Source organism: Cannabis sativa, chromosome 5, assembly GCF_029168945.1.
Source record: "Cannabis sativa cultivar Pink pepper isolate KNU-18-1 chromosome 5, ASM2916894v1, whole genome shotgun sequence".
Taxonomy (NCBI): domain Eukaryota; kingdom Viridiplantae; phylum Streptophyta; class Magnoliopsida; order Rosales; family Cannabaceae; genus Cannabis; species Cannabis sativa.
In genome coordinates, this window is record NC_083605.1 from 44,913,064 (window position 1) to 44,931,831 (window position 18,768).

General features: G+C 32.1%; 1 protein-coding gene across 4 annotated transcripts; it reads right to left on the bottom strand.

The window, feature by feature from the left end:
- Positions 1–2,595: 2,595 nt before the first annotated feature.
- LOC115716120 (pentatricopeptide repeat-containing protein At2g26790, mitochondrial) lies at positions 2,596–6,584 on the bottom strand. Of its 4 annotated transcripts, XM_061115675.1 has the most exons (4): positions 3,892–6,584; positions 3,731–3,809; positions 3,453–3,640; positions 2,596–2,997 (listed from the first exon to the last, which is right to left on the bottom strand). In XM_061115675.1, exon 1 carries the CDS (start codon positions 6,468–6,470, stop codon positions 3,933–3,935), a length of 2,538 nt encoding a protein of 845 aa, XP_060971658.1. In that variant the 5' UTR covers positions 6,471–6,584; the 3' UTR covers positions 2,596–2,997; positions 3,453–3,640; positions 3,731–3,809; positions 3,892–3,932. The 4 variants fall into 4 exon arrangements, with proteins under 4 accessions (XP_060971658.1, XP_030500706.2, XP_030500704.2 ...); XM_030644846.2 differs by lacking the exon at positions 3,731–3,809 and having other exon boundaries at positions 2,596–2,992; positions 3,892–6,583; XM_030644844.2 differs by lacking the exon at positions 3,731–3,809 and having other exon boundaries at positions 3,892–6,583.
- Positions 6,585–18,768: the final 12,184 nt, after the last annotated feature.

The following is an 18,768-nucleotide window of genomic DNA, read 5'->3' on the forward strand; positions in this document are numbered from 1 at the left end:
ACTATTAGGATTGTAACAATGAATAATCATAACGTATTTATATCGTGGTACATATAGAGCGTTCTATATAATTGAGAGTGTATTCAATTCCAAATCTATAGTGGCGCAAAGCAATAAGTTAGAGAATTTGCTTGGGAAATTCTAGAACTACTTATTGAAAGGTCGGTTATATAGGCCCATGGTCCCCTCACTAATTGAGATAATATTGTTTGCCTGACTCAGTTAATTGATTTTGATTAATCAATTATAATTCTAAAATTAGACTATGTCTTATTTATGAATTTTCACTAAGCAATGACTTAATTGTGAAGAAAAGTGATTTTGGGGTCAATTTATTAATTAAGAGACTTTGTATGGTCTAATTAATAAATTATATATAAATGACAATTTTATTTGATAATTAATTATAATTATTAAATAAATAGTTTTGGCATTTATAGAATTGAATTGAAAAATATGGTATTATTGAAAGAAGAATAAGTGGTTGAAAAAAGTGGCAAAATTATTACTAGAGAATGGTTCCTTTAAGTGTACGGCCATTAAGCGATTTTTGCCCAATATTTTATTCTTTTTTAATCCATATAATTCAGCCTTAAGCACTTGTTGAAACACTATAAAAGGAAAATGATGCTCTCACTCATCCACTTTTGACAATTTAACTATTGCCTTCAACCTAGATGAGAGAGTTCCTTCCATAGTGATTTCACCTCCTTCATTGTTCTTCATCATATTCGAACCCTTAGTGAAAGAGTGTTATGCCCATACATAGCAAGTCAAGTACTCAATTATAGTGAGTAAGACGGTGGTAACCAAACCCAAAGGAGAGAAAGAGATTCAGGCTCAGATCTTAATAATGCTTTGCGACAGAAAGGAATCAAGGGCTAGAGATCTTGAGCGGAAGGAGTCACTATATTCCGCTGCAACCAATGTAAGGTTTTCTAATCTCTTATCTGTTTAATTTCATTGTTTTAGAGATATTCATATTTAGGATGTTAATCAACATACTTGTTAGTAATTCTAGATCCTGGTAAAATATTCCCAACACAAGCTAGGGGTAAAGGTGACTGCCAGACTTCCATTCCAACGGTCATGACCACCCGTCATGACTAACGATCACCTCAACGGTCATGACTTTAAATATTCTCTATTTATTCAGTCCTGGTATTTCTGTGTCACGTGTCGTTACTCTTGCCACGTTATCGTCGTTAAAATTTGGATAAACAAGTACATTATACTTGGTAAAAATGTTGACTATATATGTTTTTTCTGTAATTTAATCCATACCTCTAGAAAAATATAATAATAAAAAAGAAGAAAATGGAAAAAATAGTAATTTTATTAAATAAAAATATATATGTTTTTTTTTTTTAAAGTATAAAAATATATATGTTGAAAATAATAAATTCTGTGTTATTAGAAAGAAAATTTATCAAATAAAATTTTATCTATGTATAAACTTTTCTTCAATATTCATAATATTATGGTCATATCTCTCTTCTATTTAATTGTTAAAAATCATCATACATAGGTCGCGGAGAAGAAAAAAAAAAGGCTCATATGTCTCTGTATGAAATATATCATTAGCAATCAAGTTCAATCTTTGTATACAGTTTAGATATATTTTCCGTATAAAATATCAAACTCCATAAAGAGGAGAGTCAAGTATATATTGACTGATAACCAAACAAAAATTTAACAAAGTTATTAAATCACCATATAACCAAATGAGTGAAACGCAGAACCACAAACAAAATGCCAGCACAAAAACTACTTAAATCTTACAAAAACTAAGTACTCAAATCTTACTTTGTTAGTTAAAAGCTAGTATAGAAAGGTCTAACACAAAGCACCATATCACTAAATGAATAAAACACAAAACCAGAAATGAAATGTGAACAAAAATATAAGAGCTAAATACTTGAACCTTACCCCGTTATTAAAACTAGTCAAGTAGAAGAACTTTCTCTCTTTCTAAAATAGAAGCAAATATTTGCTCTCTATTTTAGAAGCATAATAGAGCTTTGTCCTACATTGTAAGCCAGAACCTTCAAGTTGCTGAAGCAAACCTACAACTCTAGATTGATGTTCAATGTTCTCCTCCACCTTTCTAACATGATGCCACAAAACTTGAAAATACTCACATTTATATTTTGCTGTAGATTTTTTTTTCTTAAGGTAACGTTTCACTTCATGAAAAATTGAAAGTTGAAAATCTAGAAATTTCATGTCGTTTTAGTGTCCATTTAATTAAATAGTATATCATATCTTAACGTTAGTAAAGGGTTTGTCTCATTTTTTTTCTTTATTAATGAAGAAATAAAGTATGGGAGATAATGCCTTACTGAAAAAAAACAGAATGGTAGAAGAAGATTTTTTCTTAAACGTTTAATTTAATCCAGTTAAATGTTTTGCTATAAATATATAATAATGACCATTATAAGAGTTTAATACTCACCGTGTTTTATTTCATCCCATATAATAAATTATATAAATTGTAAATTAATAAAATAATTAGTTATTTATGAAAATTTGACAATGCAAAGAATAGGAGAACAAATTCATATAATCGGCCACTATATATGTTATACACTAGCCTACTAGGAATGAAGATAGTATTACTCATATTCTTTTATAGCCAAAATTCTGTACAATGGTTCCAAGCTATTCGAGATGCTTGGTATCTCCCTGAGATCTACACTCCAATCTCTGACAGAAAAATTACTTACTTACAAATGTATTAGGGTATTTACTGATTTAGGGGTAAGAGCCTAAGACTTGCATGACAGCTCATTCAAAATAAAACAGCCTTAGCCACCAGCCTAATCTGCTCGGTTGGTAATCTTGGGCAGCTTTACACTCATCTCCTCCTTGGTAAACTCCTCTGCTCGATTGGTAATCTTGGGCAGCTTCACCCTAATATGCTCGATAGCCTCATCTGCTCGGATGGAAATCTTGCGCTTGCATAGAGTAAGCTTCTCAGGAGGTCTATCATCTTTCCTATACAAAACACTTAAGAGCCAGTTACATTTCAAGGCATTGAGAATCAACACATAAGACGATGACTAGAATAGACACATCAGACAAATTACCACTAATATTCCATAACATTGAAGCCCCAGTGCTGAATCTACCTTCTCTAACAATTTCTAAATATTTGACATCTCACATAAAAACATTACATCTCCGCAACTGAAGACTTGACAACTCAGCTTCCATAATCAAGATATTACCAAAGTGAAACAAATGTAAAATGGGTGCTGCAAAGATGGATGTAAAGCTCAGCAAAATTTGGGTGCTGTTCTGCTAAAAAAAACTACTAGCATAATACTACAGCCATACATTTCTGCTTTTCACCATCTGTTTAACAAAATTAAACTACAGCTGTGCTGACAACAGTTACAAGCTAGAAGAAAATAGAATCCCAATATACTACAAGGGATAAAAATGTGTACCGTAAATATACAGGTCTGTTTCATGGTGGCTGGTTGTTTTTAAGAAACAGCTGATGTTCATGACAGATGGTCAATGAGCACTGACCGACCGGGGCTCGTGGAGCTGCAGATATCCCTGTTTATCGCAGGTTTCATCTGGAGCTATGGCCAGTATCAGCAGGCTGCTTGTTGTGTAGTAAGTTGGATACCTGATGTTGGAAAAGAGTAAGGTTGAATAAATAAATAAAAAGTAAAACTAAAAATTCCATGAAAACTCAAGTTATAAAGACCACACATACACAAGACAAGTACGTCTATGACACAAACGCATAAACCACATCCCAAAATAACCACCTCACGACATTCAATCCTCTACACCTGTACTATCAAATACTTGATTAAAATAATAAAAAAAAAAAGAGTTAATTGCTCAAACAAATGTGGAAATACAAGAACGTACCTTTATATATGTTGTCTGACCAATCACTAATTTCTAATATACTAACTATTTCTAAAGCTCCTCTTTTTTCGATTCATAATTCCTCGGTGAAGAGCAGGGATTGCACGTGTATCAGGTTCTAGTCCCTTAGAAAACATCTCATTAATGAGAGTAACAGCCCCATCAACGTCACCTCTATTACAACAGCTTGACAAAAGAGCGGTATAGGCCACTGCATCAGGCTCTAATCCACTTTCAACCATTTCGCGGAACAGAACAGAAGCGTCCTGAAATTTCCCTAGTTTGCTATAGCCATCAATCAAAACAGTATACAGAATTACATCTGGCCTTATTTGCATTTCCTGCATTTCACTCAAAACAATTGAAGTACCCACTGGTTCACTCATTTTCCTTGCTTTCTGAGAAGAGCCAATTGATCTTCTATGCGCTTTTAAAAGGCCATCAAGCAGAACTGTGTAAGTGATGAGATCAGGCTCAAGTCCTTTCCTTTTCATATCATGGAAGAGAATAAAGGCCTCTTGCAAACAGTTCAACCTACAGTAGCTGTTCATCATCATTGTGTAGTCAATGACATCAGGAGTTAAACCCTTCTCAACAAAAACATCAAATATATGCTGCGCCATTTTCACATCTCCAGTCTTGCAGAGAGAAGATAAGAGTTTGTTGTACATAACTTTGGTAGGTTCTATGTTCATGGTTACCATTGTCTCAAACAACACTAGAGCCGTGTCATTATCACCAGCAACACAAACTTTACAGAGTAGTTTAAAGAAACAACTTTTGCTAACTAAAGTTCCTTGCTTCAACAACCTAAAAACAAGGTCAAATGCCTTTCTTGTATGGTTGGCTTCACAATATCCCCTAACCATTGCAGAATAATTATCCACACTCTTAAGTTCTAAATGATCAAAAACAAGTTCAGCTTCTTTGACCTTTTCACCTTTGCATAAGTTCTCAATTATCATATTGTACGTAACAGAATCTGGATTTACACCCTGTTCTTTCATATACTCTAAAAGGTTAAGTGCCTCACTTGCAAGGCCATTTCTAGAAAACCCAGCAGCAAGCACATTATAAGTAACGATATCAGGCTTGAAACCCATTTTATTCATTTCCTCCACAAGATTCAAGGCATCAGCAATTTTCCCTTGGAGAAGATGACCCTTAATGAGAGTGGTATAATGAATAATATCTAAAACCATTCCTTTGCTCTTCATCTCTTCAACCAATTCTACAGCTTGTTCAACTTTCCCCAGATTACATAAGGCGTTAATAACAATATTGTATGAAATTTCATCAAGAAAGATTCCCAAACCTTTGAATTTCTCAAATTGATCTGCCACATCAGATGACATTCCCATGTTGCACAAACACTGAAGAATCGAACTAACAATCACATAGTTAGTTTTCATACCTTTCAAAACCATATCATCATGCAAAGCCAAAGCTTTAAGCAAATTATGTGTCTTGCAATAGCCTTGAATCATTACACCATATACATGTAAATCAGGGACCAACCCATCTTTTCCCATGCCATAAAAAACACTTTCAGCTTCATCCAATTTCATTTCATTAAAGAGTCCACGAATCACAACAACATAAGCATACATGTCAATGTTAACTTTTGACTCGTTACAAGCTCGTAGAATTTTGTATCCTAAAGCTGACCTGTGGTTAGTGCAGAGCCCCTCAATGTAGGCGCTGTAAGCAAAAGGAGAAGGCTTCAAACCAGCTTTCTCCATCTCCAAGAACACATCGGCAGCTTCTTCCAAGGCACCTTTCTTACACAGTGCCTTGATCACAATAGCATGAGTATAATCATTGGGGCTCAAACCAATTCTCTTTAGCTGCTTGTAAATGGCCACAGCCATATCCATTTTACCATGCTCAATTAAACGGTTCAAAAGATAATTGCATGTGAAAATATGAGGAACAAAGCCCTTCCTCCTCGTTTGGAACAAAACATCTATGGCATCATCAAACATGGCAACACTGACATAACTCTTCACCAACGCATTGTAAGCTCGAAATAACGACTGCCCAACTTCAAGTTCCTCCTCCAGCCTCAAAAGAAACTCTGATATCAGGAAAGGCAGGTTTTCGGGGCCTCCAGGTTGTTCTTTTGAAGGAAGAATAATGCCCCTGAAAAGAGAATCCAACTTCCTATCCAAACCCCAGTAGCATAAAATCTTGACAAGCTCAACATAGGCAGAGATTTCATGTCGAAATCCGGCTTCCTCCTTGCTCCGGTGAAAAAACGCGATAGCAAGATCGGGTTCGGCCCTGAGACTACGAAGGATTTCTACAACTCTGAAGCTATCAAGATCAGGGGACCAATGAAGAGTTTCGTGGGAGGCAATGGAACTAGACAAAGAAGAAGAAGAATCCAGTTGGTTATCTTCATCAGAGGAAGCGGAGCTTGAGTTCAACTGGGAAACCGCCATTTGAGAGAAAAGGGAAGAACCCCATTTGAAAGAAGCCCCACCGCCATGGACAACTGGCATAAAACGAAGAAACTTTTGTGGAACGAAAAGTTTGCTTGGGAAAGCCAGTCTGAGACTGGAAGAGAAAAACAGCATGGAAATTGAAGAGGCAGAGTTGAAGGCGGATTATTAAGAAGCATTCCACAATTGAAAGATGAGTTGAGTTAAACCCTGAAACCGAGAGAGGGAGAGGGTTTAAAAGGAGTAATTTGTAATGTTTTTTTTTATAGTAGCTCTGTAACTGTTTAGTAATATTTTTGTTTATTATTTTAATTTTTTAATTACAAAAATAAAAATAAATTTTTGTTTTTGAAAATTTTATTTTTGAAAAATAAAAATGCATTCTATAACTATTTTAGTTTTCAATTTTAAAACAGAAAACAAAAATATATTTTGAAAAGCTTATTTTCATATTTATTTTTTGATTTTATTTAAGTCAGATTTAGGTCAGAGGTCGAGTTTGGGTCTAGGTTAGGGGTCGGGACTGCGTTTGGATTCGATCCGAGTCTAATCGGAGTCTAAAATATTAATTAAAAAATTGTTTAGAAAAATATTAAAAGTAATTTTTTTTTTGTTTTCAAAATTTTGATTCTCAATTAAAAAATTTAAAAATGAAAATAGTTTTATAAAACATGATTTTGAAAAATATTTTTACTTTTCTAATTTTAAAAAAAGAAAATTGATTAAAAAAAATATTATCAAATGTCACCTAAATAATCTAAAATAATCCTCTAAATAGTTCGATAGTGATCACTTGACAGAGTTTTGCAAAAAGCACTGGATTGTTAAAATCTTCTATGCAGTGACAAGGCCTCAAGGAAATGGACAAGCAGAGGCTGTGAACAAAATTCTGAAAACCACCCTAAAAAAAAATTAAAAGCTTGCAAAAACAATTGGCCAGAAGAATCGCCACGAGTACTCTGGGCCTAGCGAACCACAGACCAAATGTCTATAGGACATTCACCATTCTCAACAGTTTACGACTGCCAGGCCATGCTCTCGATGGAACACACTGTACAATCTCATAGAAGGACCGCTTATGATTTGGCCATCAACCAATCCTTGCTTCAAGAGTCTCTTGACTTTATTGAAGAACTCAAAGAATAGTCTCGAATGCGCCTAGCATTGTACCAAAGGAAGGTGCCAAATACTTCAACTTGAAGGTAATGGACAAAAAATTCATGGTGGGAGATTTGGTACTATGATGAGTCTTCCTCACATCAAGAGATCCCAGAGTGTGGGTATTAGGCCCCAACTGGGAAGGACCTTACAAAATTGAAAATGAAATATGCGCCGAAACTTATCGCCTCAAACAGATGGATGGATCCCAAATCCCAAAAGCCTAGAATGTTGATCACCTCCGAAATTACTATCAATAGTTAGGAGTTCAGTATTCGATTTCATCTTTAGAATTTTTTAAAAGGCTTATAAGTCATTTGACCAAGACAATAATTTTTGATAATGTAATGAACTGATAACAATACTTTCATAAGAGGTGCTAATTTAACTTGACAAAACTCAGCAAGTGACTCAAGGCCTACACCCTTTAATCACTTGGGGGTAGGTGAGGAACATCTGTGCAAATATATATATATATATATATATATAACCATAAAAATAACCATAAGTATGGATCAGAGGCATGACACTACCTACCTGTAAAAAATAAAAATAACCATAAGAATGGATTAGGGAGGCATGGTATGACCTACCCACAAAAAACTAAAATAACCATAGTATGCATTAGGGAGGCATGGCACGACCTACCTCCAAAAATAAATATAACCACTAACCCTAAGTTTAATAGAAGTGAAAAAAAATCAAGCTCACTTCAAATAAAATGAAAATCGAAGGCTTAAGTAAATTCTAGATAAAAGTGAAGCAATGAAGGCCCTAGTGTCTTAAAAAGAACACAATAAAGGCAATCCGACCAACTATTCTAAAAAATTGAGATAAAATATAAAAGCCCTGGGAAAGGCTATTATTGTCCCCCCTGATTAAAATATGGCTAAACATAGCCACATATACAAAAAAAAAAAAAAGAAAAAAAGAAAAAAAAAGAAGGATGATTCAATAACCTTATTCAATTATTGCCTTGGGAGAAGCCGAAGACCGCCAATCTTTACCTCTAACACGGCATCCAACTTCTTATTATTTTCCCATAAGCACTTGACAATTGCTTCCAGATCAGACAAGAAGTTAAGAGAAGGCACAAACTTGTTGGATCTCCAGCACATGAAAATATCGTCTTCATAACGCTTGATGCAGTGTTCGCAAGTAACTGGGGATGGCATGTAATATTCCATAAACCTAATTATGAATAATTAGGACTTATTATATAAAGGGTAAATAGTGGCATAAGTATCCAAAGTTTTAGGTTTGTAAGCGGCATAAACCCAATGATTTTTTTTAGTGGCATAAGTACCCAATGTTTATAAAACTGTAATTTTCTTCTAATTTTATCAGTACAGACTCTGTTATTGTCTTAAACAGAACACATATAAGATCTGAATTTAGATTATTTGGTCTGGACGAAAAATATGTAGTATCTTTTACTCCAAATCTTTTTTTAATCAATTTAAAACAGAGCCTGTACTGACGAAAATAGAGAAAAATTATAGTTTTACAAACATTGGGTACTTATGCCACTAAAAAAAATCATTGGGTTTATGCCACTTACAAACTCAAAACTTTGGGTACTTATGCCGCTATTTACCCTTATATAAATATGGAGTAATTATGGTACAATGAGTAGGATTGTGATTCTACTAATCTAATTCAGTGTCAATTAGGAAATTTTTCCTAGAGTTGATAAATAAGCGTAATTTATTAATTACGGAGATTTTATTAGAATATGTGTATATAATGTACGTTATTCGTGAAATAAAAATATTTTCAAGTTTGCCAACCTTGGGGACTGGATTGGAGGCCAAAAAGATCAAAACAATTTTAGAGTGTAATTTCAATAGAATTATTATGATAAGTTGATTTTTAAATATCGGGGTTTAGTGGGGTAACAGTATTAGAATAGTTTACCCCTAGGGTTACGAGGTTACTTAAAGGCGAAGTAAGGGCATATTAATCTTTTTGTCCTTTGATTAGTCACCTTATTGTTGAGTGGAGAATGGTTGTGATTCACCAAATTTGTGGTGACCGTCAGCTTGGAAAGATTTAAGATAGAAATCAAAACAAAAGAAATTCAAAGTGAAAAGAAAACTCAAAACTCACCTTTCTTCTTCATTCTTTCTCTCTATTTTTGAACCCTCCAAAACTAGAACAAACCAGCAAGCTTTCCTCCACTTTTGAAGCTTATTTTAGCCAAGGATAGCGAGAAGAAATAGCTCCTCCATCCTCCCAAGTAATCTAAGGTAAACCCTAACCTTAATTTTTTAGTTTTCTAAGGTTTTAGATAGTTTTAAGTGGACGTTTTGGGTAGGACTTGTTGATGGAGTCTAGGGAGATTAGGAAAGGCTTCCTAGAGTTGTTTAAGACTGATTAGAATTAGTTTCAAGTGTTTTGTTTGGTTATAACAAAAGTTATGCAAGTTTGAGTTATGTTGGGAATTTGGCTTATGCTTGATAACTTGATTTATGTTGGGAATTTGGCTAAGGTTTCTTCATAACAAATGTTCCTTATAATTTTTATAGGTTCTCTACAAAATTTGGTAAGATTTGGCTCAAGATTGAGTGAGATATCAACTTTTTAAGATCAGACAAGGGAATTTCAGACCGTCCTATTTCTAAAATAGGTCGATCGTCTTTAGAATAGATCGTCCATATTGAGACTTGTATCGAGACCCCACTTTTGTATTTTATTAATATTTAGGGTATTGTCATACTATCTATCAATAAGGAAACTTCTAGATATGAATTTAAGACCTAGAACGGGTTAGGTCAAGTTGATTAATCGATTCTTTTTTGTTGTTGTGACATTAGGTCTGGGATCGTTGATCTTTCTCCATTTTGGTGGACCGACATACCTGAATTGGAACTAGAGTAAGAAAGTACATCTGCACCACATAGCATGTCAAGATATGACTATTATCGTTTATGACTCGATTATATTTGAGGTAAAGATACGGTGATTACCGTTAAGCAAGACAAAGTCATGACGTCAATCAAAATCATTGTTAGGTTTCATACTTGTTGATTGTGTTATTAGACAATGACAATGGTATGTGGGTGCCAGGATAGGGTATTAGGGATTTTTTATTAGACAACTAGAGATGTGTGGATGCCAGGTTAGGGCATCATGGTTATCTTATTGGACAACAATATAAATGGATACTTTCTGAAGTAACAGTTATGACTTGTCTTATTAGACAAGTAATTGTGCATTACTGTTTAATTATATTATTCTTAATTTGTTATCTAATTGATATGTGTCTATGTTTACTTTTTTTGTTGAGTCTTTGTGACTCACAAGGGATTTGTGGTGTAGGTAAGGGCAAAGGAAAACTAGGGTAGTCACGAGATAATAGTCTTCTCTGACAAATGTACATATCAACTTATCTGACTTGGATGGCCGAGTTTTCAGGAGACGTTTTGTGCGACACCTAATGTGTATTTTAACTTACTTTTGTAGATAGCCCTTTTGTAAAACTTTTGTAACAGGAGATCCCCAAAATAAATTTTTAGCGATGTAATCCTGTTCATTGCTATGATTTTATTTTAGTGAACTTTTTACTATTATCACAGATTTTATTAAATTGTTAATCTACTATTACAAAAACATGTTCCGAAAGTACACACATGGCGTCCCTAGGAGTTAGGGCGCGTATCAGAGTATCCATAGTTTTAAAAGTCCTCAAGACTGGTCAGATATGTATATTTGTTGTGAAGATATGTCAACTCGTGGTATAGTAAGTGTTAAGTGTTTACTTATTATTTAATTGACAGCTTACTTCTTATGAAGCATACTAGAAAAGTAATATAGTAAAAATATGGTGTAATTATATGTGAGACATGCTTATTAGCATTGATATATGGTTGAGAATATAAACGGTTAGAAGTTGTGGATCACAGGTGCATTAGGTCATGCAACCACGACGATCGAATCAATTGAACTGCGAGTTGGGGCTCGGGGTAGGTGGTGAGGAAGAGAATCCTCCACAACCTCATAATTGGAAACAAGTATTTGCTGCTATGCAAGATACAATTATGCAGTAAGGGGAATAGATTTGAGACCTTAGAGAGTAATAGGCTCGCCCTCCACCTATTCGGGTACCTTTGGCACCTATGGTAGTGCAGTAAAATGTGGGAGACTATATGGAACCGATTTATGAGTTGTTCAAGAAGTAAAACCAACCTGTGTTTGAGGGTGGCCCAGATCCACTGGAGGCAGAGCAGTGGGTAAGTATGATTACCTCTATTTATGACTTTATGCGGATTGGACAAATATTTTAATTATTGTAGAAATTAGAATGCATATGTTCCCATGCATATTCCTTTTGTAAAATATATATTATTATTATTTTATGGAATTCAAATTAAGAGCCAATTTGTTCTCTTATTTTGTTGCTAAGAGTTAGGTTGGCTAAAAAAAATTTAAAATCCTAAAATGAGATATACTTCAAAGACCGAAAAAAATAAGTTAAAGAGTGAAATTGCACTTATAATTACTTGATTTCTTATCAGTTCTTATTTTGAGTATATTAAAAAAAATATTAAAATTACTTGCAATGCAAATAGTTTATAATTGATCAATAATTCAAATTCGAGAAAATATTTATTAATACTTAATTTCTTAATAACTATAAGTTTATAAATATAGGTATATATATTATTTGAGGGGACGCAATCTTAATTTTAAATACTTAAATTTTTTTTATTAAATTTAAATTAATAAACAAAATAAAAATAAATAAAAATATTACTAACTAAATCACATAAATTCTCTATTTTTTTTATTATAATTAATATCAATTACTATATTAATTAATTATTCGAAAAAATCATATTTATTATAAAATAATATAAAGTAAATGAGAAGAAAGAAGAAGAAGATGAAGAGAGAAAGAGAAAGTGAATGAGAATTTCTCAGTTATTTATTCCAATGGGGTGAACCCCTATTTATACAAATACAAGAGTTAAATATTAAGAAATTAAGAGAAAGGGAAACTAAGAAAAGAGGAATGTTGATTACAATTAATGGTAATAAATAAAAGATTTAAACATCCACATAATTATTAATATTTATAACACTCCCCCTTGGATGTCCATAAGAACTGCCTTATTAAAAATCTTGCTGAAAACTTGATCAAAAGAAAAAAAGTATAGTGTAAACTAACTCCCCCTCATTTAGGCATTCGTGGAGATCTTCTAATCAATGAATTTCAATCTTGTTTGCAGTCTTCTCAAATGTTGATGTTGGTAATAACTTTGTGAATAAGTTTGTAGGATTGACACTTGATTGAATTTTTTGAACACCAATATGCATTTTCTTGAAATGTATAAAGAAGAATTTGGTGAAATGTGTTCTAATTCTATCTCCTTCAATGTACCCTCCTTTTAGTTGAGCAATGCAAGCAGTATTATCTTCATAGAGAACTTCTTGTGTTGATACTTTTTATAGAGTGCAATCCATATATTTCTTGAATATGCTATGTCAATGATCTCACTCCTACACATTCTCTACTTGCTTCATTAAATGCAAGTATGTTAACATGATTTAAAGTTGCCTCTTTAAAAATCTTGTGAGAAAAACTAAGTGGGACAAAATTTGAGCTAAGGAAAAAATAGTACAATATATATTTCATATTCATAACTATTTGTAAGTTGCCTCGTTAAAAACCTTGCCAGGAAAACCCAGTGGGACAAAACTTGAACTAAGGGAAAAAGAGTGCAACATGAATATGTCTCCCCCTTATGCACATATGATCCATAATTCTTTTGGTGATAATATATATCTCATAAGATTATTGTTATCACTTTTAAAATATCACCATATACTATCTGTGATCATATATTTTCTATATCCAGAGTATGTGTGGACTTCTAAATTATAGATGAGGGGTTCGTGGAACATTAATCTTTATCCAACTAATTGTATCATTCATGTGTGTATACAATTTTGTTCATACTAAAATTTAACATTTCAAGTAGATATGAACATAACATATTAATGATAATATAAATTTTCATTTGTGACAATGATGGTACTCCAAGACCATATTTTTGTTCCATCTTGTTGTATGATCTTAATTTCTATATCAAATAATCCTATATCTATAATTCTTGATGCATATAAAGTACTTCAGGACTTCACTACTAATGAACAAACTTTATACATTTAATATTTCTCAATATACAAAAGAAATAAAAGTTTGTTCTTCAATTACTCAAATACTCTTCAAGAGTCTATCACAACGTATAATTTACGAATTTATACTGCATAGACAACCATACGTATTTTTCAAACAATAATTTACTTACATGTCTTTATTTCATACAAAGATCTTTGTCATATATATAGTGCGCGCGACTTTGAATTTATATCACTTAAGACATGTATTAAATTCTTCTAGAATTTTTAGATAAGGCTTATTTCAAATTCTCACTATATTAGGAGCTCCAAATAAATAACCTTTTGTTGCAATATTTATGTGACGCTTATAAATCCTCATAAAATATATTCCAGGCTATAATCAAATCATGATTATCTTTTCTCAATATTTAAGCCTTTATTTTAATCAATCTCGTGTCTATGCAAACTTTGTACAACAATTCATTATGTACAAATACATATATGCAAATTTCTCATTAGAAATATTTATTTGCACACCCTACAGGTCTTACTTCATTTTATGTGAGTAAACTTGCCTGGATTGCGTCATAATATATTGGCCAAAAAGAAAATGTATGTCGATGATTCTCGACAAATCTAATACCATGATCCTTGCTATCTCATGTTAGTTTATTACATATGCACACATTCAATATTTATTGTCGACAAAAATTTCAATATATGATAATTTCCTCCCATATTGACATAACTTATAGAGATCTCTTTAAATTACATATTTTTCAAATATGTTTATCATTTATAGGTACCTATATAGAATCAGTTCAGGGATTCAATTATGATCAAATGTGTTATGTCTAACTTTTCTTGAAAGTCTCTTCTACAGTACCGTTTTCATCACGGTTATCATTTTTAAATCATCAATGCTTTATAACATTAAGGTATCTCCATAGTACCTCTAGATTTAACAACTTCAGGATAAATCAAATGAACATTTATTAATAATTTCCACATTTTTCATTTACGCTTCAGGCGTTTTCAACTCATTCTATCTCAACTTTGAATAATATTGATTTGCAGTTGGTATATATCATTTTGAACTATATCATTCTTATATACTTTGTGCAAGGATCATTTTTCAAAAATTATCATCGATCCCAACTGCTTCTCTCCCTCTGATCGAGAGAATTTTTAAAAATTGTGATATCTAATAATATTAATACACCTGTAGGGATTTCATATATCATAATGAATCAATATTTATTTAAACTCATATATACTATATGACATTGAACTTCAAGTTCAATAAACTTCAGTTTCAAGTTCAATACATATTAACTTAATTCATTTCAAAGAATGAGTCATACGTATATAATTAGAAATACATAAATTTACACATTTTGTAAATGCATGATCATATAATCTTATCACATCGATAAGAAACTATGCAATAAAAATCTAACAATGGCTCAAGATTGTTAAAAAAATATAATTTAAATATTTTCTATGTGCAAATATATGCACATTCTTCTTTTGAGCCTTATAAATTAACAATGAGAAGAATCTTCTGGTTCTTCAACAAAATTTAGTCAAATCCTTTGACAATTTATTGCATATGATTGATCATGTCAAAATAATTCAAATAATCATTTTGTGATTCTTTATCTGTAAAGACCGCATACGATTACTATTTTGGATTATTAAATAATTAAGGTTTATTCATGAGATTTAAATATTATTTATAATATGCATATTGTGGAAATTTATTTAAGTTAATATATGCTTATTATGTAAATTTCGTAAATTCTAAGGTTGTGTTCGGAAGTTGTGGAAAACGACGTTGGACCTTTAGAGAATCGCATTTTATATGTTTTAGAATATTGTAGTCGGGTTATTATTGCAAGGGATTGGAGGTGTTAGAATTCTCGGGGTTTGGAATGACTAAACTACCCTTCAATTGTTTAAAACCTTGGTTTAAATTAAAGGGCAAATAGGTCTTTTCCTTTAATTGTTTATTTGGCTTTTAGAGAATTCTAAAAGCTGAATTCTTTGAAGTAGATACGTATTAATTAATTTAAGGAAAAAGAAATAGTGAGAAAGCAAAAACCTAGAAGCAAGTTATCATTCTCTACACCTCTCTCTCTCTCTCTGTCCTTCGAACCACCAAACATAGCAAGAAAAGAAGAATTTCCTTGCTGTAATTTTCTTCTAGCAAGATTTTGACACTTCAATCAAGGTATAAACCCCTAGTAATTTAATTCAAGTTTTAGTTAAGTTTAAGTGGTATATTGCTTGATTTTGGGGTTATGTTGCTATATGGTTAGTTTAGGTTTGAAGATGTGTTCTGAGGTTAAAGTGGGTTTGTTTTTGCTGAATTATGATTGGTATCATGATTGTGGTGTTGTTTTGGCAAAGTTTGAGATTGAGAACTCAAACTTTGACCTATAATGGTGAATTGAAAATCAGGGTTTAAAACTGAGATTTATTGCTTGATTTGGGCTTAGTATGATGATTACATGTATTCTAGAAGTTATTGCACAGTTTGGGTTTGATTTGAGTTGTGGGGAGAATTTTTCGGGTTCCCAACACAGAACCGGTCGACCGGTTCTGGGGGACCCATAGAACCGGTCGACCGGTTGGTACCCAGGAATCAGGCTTCCGATTGGGAACCGGTCTGCCGGTTGGGGGTTTTTCCAGAACCCTAGTTTTCTCCATATTTGTGTTATTTAAGGTGTTAGCATCCTTTTTATCGATAGGGTTATCCTTAGTTTTGATTTTAAATCCCTGATAAGTGTTTTAGCGTGTCTCTCATCGAATTTTGAACGTTATGGTTTAGGGCCCTGTAAAGCGTCGAGCTGCATTTCCACTCAGGCTAACTGGCACACCTGAGCACGGAACGAGGTAAGATAGCATAATAATGTATATATGAATGTATGCTTGTTCAAACTATTTACACTACTAACACTAATTGTTTATGTGATTTTAAGGGTGTTAGTATAGTGTAGGTGTTAAAATAGTTACAGTGTTACCAACACGAGTACCAAGGGGTACGTCGTGCATGTGGTACGACACTTAGTAACTTCCGGGGGTACAATAATGGCTCTACCATCACGAGTACAGGGTTGGTACTTTAGTGTATTTGGTATAGTGGTTGTACTTCCCTTAAGAACGTTCTTAACCATTTGGTGAGCTTGGTTGTTGAGCTCAGGGTGGCTTAAGCAATAAGCCGGTCTAGCATTGCTTTTATAATGTTATGCCTACCTTATTGAGTTTGTTGACTCATCAGTTTGCTACCTTGTGTAGGTAAAGGAAAAGCTAAGCTGGAGGAACAGTGAGATGGAGTTCGGCAGTGATTGTACATATCGCGGCAGTGCAACCTGGAGGGTTTCGGTCTTTCAATATTTTGAGTTATATTTTAGTTGCCTGTTGTTTGTAAAAAAAAATATATAACTAGTAGACTTTGTATTAGTAAAATACTTTTATCCGTGTTTTGAAATTCGGGATCCCGACCCATATGATTATAAAGTTATAATACTATAAAATTAGCTTTTGAGTTTAGTAAATTTCAAATACGGGCGTTACATTATCACTTTGATTATATTGGATCACTAACAAATATTAGTAAATTATATATGCACTTTTGAAAATATGCAAACTGAATTAAATAGTAATTGTATATATACATATCTTGTACCAACAATAGTTTGAAACTATTGATTTCAAGAAATAATAAAATATGTATATATTAATTTTTTTTCTTCTGACATTACCAATATATGTGAAATCTATATTCTTTGGAATAGAATTTCATGTCTATTCATTCTCTTCAGGGAATAATATTTAAATATTCTAAATGTACAATAAATTTGTACAATTCACATTCTATTCAATAATCAAATATACTTTTATCTTGATTATAAGTGTCCGTACTACAGGTACGCGATTACTATTATTTAATTCCACACATGATATATAGATTTCATGCACTTTGATTGTGTGTGGTATCTTATCTTTTGGTTGTTTCTACTTTATTCTAGAAATATATGAGTAGTAAACAATATTGCATTCACTTCAGGAAATGACGTTGAACAAGTAGAACATTATTATAGATTTTTTAAAACTTTATTACTTGTTCATCTATAAAAATATAAGAAATTATTTAGCAATTTCTTTTACGATATTTCAAAGAATATATGAATACAATTTTTGCATAGTCTCCAAGATGTATGCAAAACTTGATCTTTAATATATGTCACATGCAATAATTTTCAATATAAATATTACAAGTAATAACAATGTATAATAACATGACCAATACAAACAATCTTTAAAAGTAATTGACTTCAATTCGTATCATTCTCTGCAGGGAATGATGAACAATAAATACATGCCTCATGTATATAAATAACATTAGTCATGCTTATTCTTATTCTTATACTTTGATGTTTCAATGCAATTTTCTTAACATTCTCTTTTTTTCTTGGTATTCAAAACCTTCTATAAAATTGTATTAATAATAATCATTTTTAAGGATTCTTTAGTTGTATTCACATAAATACAATCATTTTTTTTTTTCGACAAATATAAAAATATTTACTTCAGGAAATGTTTGTCAAAATCTATATCGATATTAGATTACTTTTCATTGTCCTCAAAGGATACAAGAACATATACATAAATATGTATTCATCTCTTTCATAATATATCCGTCAACTATATGATAAATATTACGTTTGCATAATCTTCAGGATATATGTAAGATTTTATTGAGGACGCATAATCTTCAGGATATATGCAAGATTTTACTGAGGATGCATAATCATCAGGATATATGCAATATTTGATCGAGGATACATAATCTTTAAGATATATGTATAATTTATACAGATTTTCTTTACTATATTATATACATACATATATTGTAAATATTATAAATGATAAGAACATAATATATATGAAATCAATAATAAACATATAAAAATATATACATACATATATAATATATAGATATATAGATAAAAAAGAAATTGTTTCAGTCAGATGAGTATATATATAAATATATATGTTTAGTGTATCGTGACTTTGAAACAATTCAAGAACTTTAATAAAATACTTACGGGGCTTGCGCAGAGACTCATGCTTGAAGCTTGGG

Excerpts from the sequence above, each read along its gene's own strand:
- LOC115716120 (XM_061115675.1), bottom strand. The coding sequence starts at position 6,470 with ATGCTGTTTTTCTCTTCCAGTCTCAGACTGGCTTTCCCAAGCAAACTT.